General features: G+C 35.0%; 2 protein-coding genes across 2 annotated transcripts in view; one reads left to right on the top strand and one right to left on the bottom strand.

Moving 5' to 3' along the window:
- LOC106873503 (protein FAM166B) overlaps positions 1 to 3753 on the bottom strand; it is a 16999-nt gene extending 13246 nt beyond the window's left edge. The window contains exon 1 of the mRNA XM_052975738.1: positions 3719 to 3753. Within this exon, the coding sequence (XP_052831698.1) occupies positions 3719 to 3738 (20 nt within the window). The 5' untranslated portion in view covers positions 3739 to 3753. The remainder of the gene's footprint in view (positions 1 to 3718) is intronic.
- Positions 3754 to 4352: 599 nt separating this feature from the next.
- The window catches only part of LOC106873499 (transient receptor potential cation channel subfamily V member 5), a 45579-nt gene continuing 43457 nt past the window's right edge, over positions 4353 to 6474 (top strand). Inside the window, exon 1 of the mRNA XM_052975686.1 lies at positions 4353 to 4933. Within this exon, the coding sequence (XP_052831646.1) occupies positions 4597 to 4933 (337 nt within the window). The 5' untranslated portion in view covers positions 4353 to 4596. The remainder of the gene's footprint in view (positions 4934 to 6474) is intronic.

Here is a 6474-nt window from a genome sequence, read left to right as displayed (position 1 = left end):
ATATATATATATATATATATATATATATATATATACATACATATATATATATACATTTACATACATAAACATTTATTGTGTGTCTACAGTTACATGACGTTACCTAGGATTAGGCCACTTACACTGAAGACCTCTCTGGGTGCCAAATCTCTACCACCATTGCTACCCCCACCTTCGTCACCTCTCCTACCCCTCCACCTTCCCTACCCCATCCCCTCCCTCACCCATGTGACCTCCCCTATGCCGTTCCCCCCCACCCATATCACCTCCCCTATCCCCTGCTCTTATCTATATGTCTATCATTCTATTTATCTCTCTGTTTATCTGTCCATATTTTTCTGTCGATTGCCCTCTTCTATATCAGGAAGTACACTTCTTATTAACTTGTTGTTAGATTATCTTTGCACTTTCGCACAGTGCAGTGGGAACGAATTTGAGTAACCATTGACCAAATTAATAACCATGATTTACATAAATGTATGGATGAATTACCCGTAACCTCTCCTTTCTTATAAACACAATGCTACACTAGTTAACAATATCACTATGGTTCTCCATGGCCATTGTATACTGATTAATGTGAGATGAATAACAACTTTAGCCTCTCAATAAGTACAACTCACCACACGATCAAAATCTACACTGGTGGTCTTTATGCTGGTATTAATATTTTCTATAGGCTATTGGTTATTTCATTAGCCATACATACAAAAAATAGACATCTACTATGTCTGTATTTATGTACATATTCATGACTCTACAAGTCATCATCATCATCGTTTAACGTCCGCTTTCCATGCTAGCATGGGCTGGACGATTTGACTGAGGACTGGTGAAACCGGATGGCTACACCAGGCTCCAATCTGAGATGCGATAAGTATATCAGCCAGACTTCGTGAACCCCACCACAGAATCTGTGTCTCCTCACCAAGCGGTGTTGTGTCATTAGCCACTTTTAGGCACTGAGTTCATTAACCCATGTTAACCCACCGTCCTCATTTGGGGACAGTTGTATTTGGTTTACTTACTTCAATAGAGTTTAACTGGACGCAAAACAGGGCTTGTTGTATTTGTTTAATCATTGTGTTTGGTTTATTTACTGCAATAAAGGTTAACTGGGTACTTCCATATCTTTTGTTATCCCTATTCGTATAACTATCATCAAAATTTCGACAGGGTTAACCTGGGTTAAAATGGGTTAATATCTGTTTAATTCACTGGGATAGCATATGAGCACCAAACCATGTGCTTATGTCCTCTTGTAAGTTTGCACCAAACTATGTAAGTGAGGATGTCTGCACATCTACTTCTACGAATGGTTACATATAATACTTTTTTTGCTGTATTTGTGTATTTGTTTCTTTTTCTATCTGATATTTTACTTCATTTTTGGATTCGGTTTGCCAGATTCTTTATGTGAGTTCGTGTGTTGAAGCATATTTTGTTGCATCTGGGGAGAGTCATTCTCTTTTCGTGCCTTATTATTTAACACACTCACCAGTAAAGTTTCCACTCATTTACTTATTTATTTTTCCTAAAATTTTCATTGTGTCTTGCAATCTTTTCAATAGTTGTTGACCCTGTCCATTATCTGAAAAGGTTGCAAGACACAACGAAAATTTTAGGAAAAATAAATAAGTAAATGAGTGGAAACTTTACCGGTGAGTGTGTCAAATAATAAGGCACCAAAAGAGAATGACTCTCCCCAGACACAACGAAATATCTGATATTTGTTATTAATCTTCTATAATAATGAAGCTGTCTCCTTTAATTTACTGCTTTCGTATATGCCTTCCAAGAAGAAATCTTGCAGAACAGACATCATCTTAGTGAGATATATTTTGTAACCACCTGAGGAGACACATCTACACCAACAGATACACCAAAACCAGATGTTCAGTATCCCACCCATAAGGGATCAATGCTAGATGGGTCCAAACAGTTGTAGTGATCAATAAACCTTCTCATATCTTCCACCTTCTATATATATATATAAGTTTAAATTATATATATACTTATACAATCACACACACACACACACACACACACACAAATATATATTTTTTGCACAGCTCGCTTAAGTTCTTCATGCTGGATACGTGCTCTCTCAAAAGTGTTGATCCCCTCCTTAACCTGCTTCCACCATCTGTGGCGATGACAGGCATTGTTCTCCCAGTCAGTGTCCTGCATATCACAGTCCTTAAAGCGCAGCCTTGGTTTCTGTCGGAGTCTCCTTCCATTCACAAGTTCTCCCTATAGCATCTGCTTAGGAATCCTGCTATCCTTCAGTCTAATAAGGTGTCCAGTCCAACGTAACCGTTGCTTGTGCACCATCGCCTCAATACTCAAGATATCAGCTGTGTATGTGTCTGGACATGTACATGCATACATACATATATACATACATACACACACATATACATTGTGCGTGTGTATGTATGCATTCAATCATAAATAAGTACATACAAACACATACCTATACATACATAAAACCATACATACACACACACATATAAATATATATATATTAGATATATACACAAACACATACACACATCCAACCATCCACCCACACATGCATCCATACATAACATACACTGGTTGCCATTGACATTAATGCCATAAGTGGCTATTAATTCATTCATTCGGAAAATCTTTTGTAGTTGTAGTGGTGGTGGTGGGGGTGGGGGTGTCGAAAGTGGAGTCGGTGGCGGGGTCGAGGGTAGGAGTTGTATGAAGGTGGTGGTGGGAAATGATGTTGATAGTGATGATGATGATGGTGATGGTGGTGGTGGTGGTTCTTCCTGTTTTCTCCCTTCAGTGCCAAGACCATTAATAGTGACATGCACTATACACACACACACACACACACACACACACAAATTCACATATGCACATTATACATATGAGTGCATGTATGTATGTGTCTGTTTGTGTATGTTAGTGTGTGTGTGTATGTGTGTGTGTGTGTGTGTGTGTGTTTGTGTGTGTGTGTGTGTGTGTGTGTGCATGTTACTTTTCTGGTCTCTGCAATTATCTTCTCTTGCATTTTGTTTTGTTTGACTTTTTTTCCACTAGCAAAACGCGCGCGCACTCACACACACATACACACACACACGTGCATGCAATCAAGCACACATGCACACAGTATACCTTCAAATATACATAAATACATACAAACGCATAAGCACGCATACATACATGCACACACTCACATACACACACATACATACATACATACGTGTGTGTGTGCGTGTGTGTGTGTGTGAAATGTTGCTAGAGGCAGACAAGACTATTTATTTATTTATATTTTTATTCATTTATTTTCTTTCCCTTGTTCTCTTCTTTGCAAAAGATATTCTGTATCTACAGAATAGAAGTTCACTACAGAACTACAGTATTACAGAATAAAAAGAGTTAGATTAACCATAGAACGAAAAGACTAAAGGTCTATAGCAGAACTTTAGAACTACAGAATTACAGAATAACAGAACAATGGAATTGTAGAACTATAGAACTACGGAACTATGGAATTACTGACCTACAGAATTACTGGGCTATTCATATATGAAATTGGACGGAAAAGAATATAGTGGTAACATTGATGCTATTTTATTGAAAAAAAATTGAGAAACTGTAAGAGAAGAAAAAATGCCAAGGAAATATCAAAAAATCCAACAAAATGAGAAGAAATGTATAAAAATAAAAGGAGACAAACCTTGAACTGTTGTCTGTCATTTGGGAATTTGTGGTCCTGTGTTCAAGCCTGTGTTTATCTGGGAGAAGATAAGTAAAGGACAGAATTATATAGCTGAGAATTATATATATATATATACACTCTCTGTCTAATTATCTGTCTGTCTCTATCTCTTTCTGTTCCTCTCACTCTCTTCCGCTTACTCTCTTGTCTATTGAACGAATGAACACACAGAAGCCAAGAAACTAGGAGTCCTCAAGGAAAGAACCATCTGCTTTGAGAAATTAATTACTCTCTTACATGTATGGAGTGCATTTTTCTTCTCTGAGTACACACAAACGCCTGTGTGTATAAATATCACACATACACACACACATATATGTATGTATAGATATACACACACAATATCTATACATAATATATATACAATATATATACACACTATATGTATAATATAATATAATATAATATAATATAATATATATAATATATATATATATATATATATATATATATATATATTTATAAAGATATATATATATATACACACATATTAATCATATGTGTATATGATATAATATAATATATAATAATAATAACAGTAATATTAAAACACATGCACATACATATAAGCAAGCATAAACACATTCACAATAATAACTTCCCAGGAATACACACACACACACACACACACACACACATCAAACTGATCAAGCTGTTGCCGGAAGTTATTGAAGTAAGGGTCTGATGAGGTTTGAGATTTTGACTTTGACTCAATGAAAAGTATTTTAACTTCTGTCGTAAAATAAGAATAAGAATAAGAATAAAAGAAAAACTAAAAAATATAATAAAATTAAAACTTACCTGTAATTGTGACATAGAAGCCGAAACATCTAAAGATGGGGGTGAAACTGTCCAAAGTGCCACTTGGAGTGAAGGCCCAAGCCAACACAACAGGCATGAAACTTTATAAATTGGTCGATCTGAAAGGCGGCGGGGAACTTGTGGAATGTATGAAGAATATGAAGGATCACAATGAACTGGACAAAAAAATCATTAAAGATGTGACCCCTTTCCTCTATAACGGAGGAGCAGGTAAAAAAATCCACATCAGTGAGTTTATCAAAAAGCGAAATGAAGAGAGAGGGGGTAAGAAACCTATTTCCTCCAAAGAAAACCAAGGCAAAAGATTTTTACAGAAAAATAAAACCGACGAAGAAGAGACAGATGATCCAAGTAAGTTATTTTCAATCAGTTAATTTATGGATTGATTAGGCAATCAATAACTCTGTATTTTGCTCAATCTTGTTGTTTTGCTGTTGTTGCAGTAATTAATGTTGTTATTTTATTTCTGAGGTTAAATACATTTGTTTCTGATTTGCATTTCATCTCTTGAGATTAAGGCCGACTCATGCCCTAATCATAGCCTGACAATGACACTCCCTTGAACCCTTTCATTGCTAAATTGACAATATATTAAGGCATAATAAATGATAAATGTGAAATAATAGATTAATTATTCAGTTTTCTTCCAGTTTATCTCCCAGGTCTGATCCTACAGCTATATTAAATAGTAGCTTAAAAGCTGCACTCTTTTAAGCTAACTACTGCAGAGGGCTAATTGGGTCTGCGGACCAAGACAAAACAGATTAATAATAATAAAGCATTTATTGGTATCCTACCAATATGGTCTTACCTCACCAATATGGTATTGCTTTAAATTCAGTTTAAATGAAAAACTTGTAAGTTCACAAATGTTCGGAGTTCTTTTAAAATTTGAATTTTCAATTTTTAGCATATAACAAATCCTCATCCAGACCTGATCCCAATGCTGAATGTTCAAGAACCAAATGAAGGGCAGACTTTCAATCCTGGGATCATCCTGATTCCAAAAATGTATAATATGTCTATGTAGAGCAAATGTAGACTGAGATACAGGGGTCCTGGACGAACAGACAGAATTTTGCATTTATTATTATAGATCATCATTGCCATGTAGCATAAGGTTTTTGCTCTGCATCGTCACATAAGATTCAAGCCACCCAAGAAATGATGGCTGACAATTTCCATGCTCATGTAATCCTAACATTTGGGTCCTAAACTCACCGGATCTCAATCCATTGGACTACTACATGTGGAGCATTGTTGAAAGAAAGGTCAATTGACATCCCTGCATCACCAAGAATTCTTTGAAAGCCACCATAGTCAATCTGAACCAGGACCATTTAATTTGAACATGTAAATGATTCAGAACTTGCATAGAAACAGTTATCAATGCTGAAGGCGGATGTATTCAATAAAATTATAAAGAAGATAATCTAGATTATATGTACAAATTCTTTCATTAAATCCTTAGCATTTAAACCAGCCATATCCAGCCCAAATATTCTACACATTTTATGTTCAAACTTGCCAGGTCTAGCTTCTCACACCTATCCTACAATGTCATTCTAAAAATATACAATCACATCATCAAAATACCAAAGCTATGAAATAAATGCATGATTTATTCAAAACGATGTGAATGAATAAGCGTTACATTTGACAGAATATTCTGCATGGTAAAGTGTTAATAAAGCTGTTTCCTGTTGTTATATGTATATTTTTCTAAAAAAAAAAAAAGAATTTGTTCTCAAATACCTTATGCACTCTGTATATATAAATACATACATATATACATATACATATACATATACATACATACATACATACATACATATATACACACACATATATATATATATATATATATATATATATATATATATATATATATA

This window comes from Octopus bimaculoides, chromosome 22 (assembly GCF_001194135.2).
Source record: "Octopus bimaculoides isolate UCB-OBI-ISO-001 chromosome 22, ASM119413v2, whole genome shotgun sequence".
NCBI classification, from domain to species: Eukaryota; Metazoa; Mollusca; class Cephalopoda; order Octopoda; family Octopodidae; genus Octopus; species Octopus bimaculoides.
Note: the sequence above shows the minus strand (reverse complement) of the source record. Positions and strands in the feature narration are given on the sequence as shown.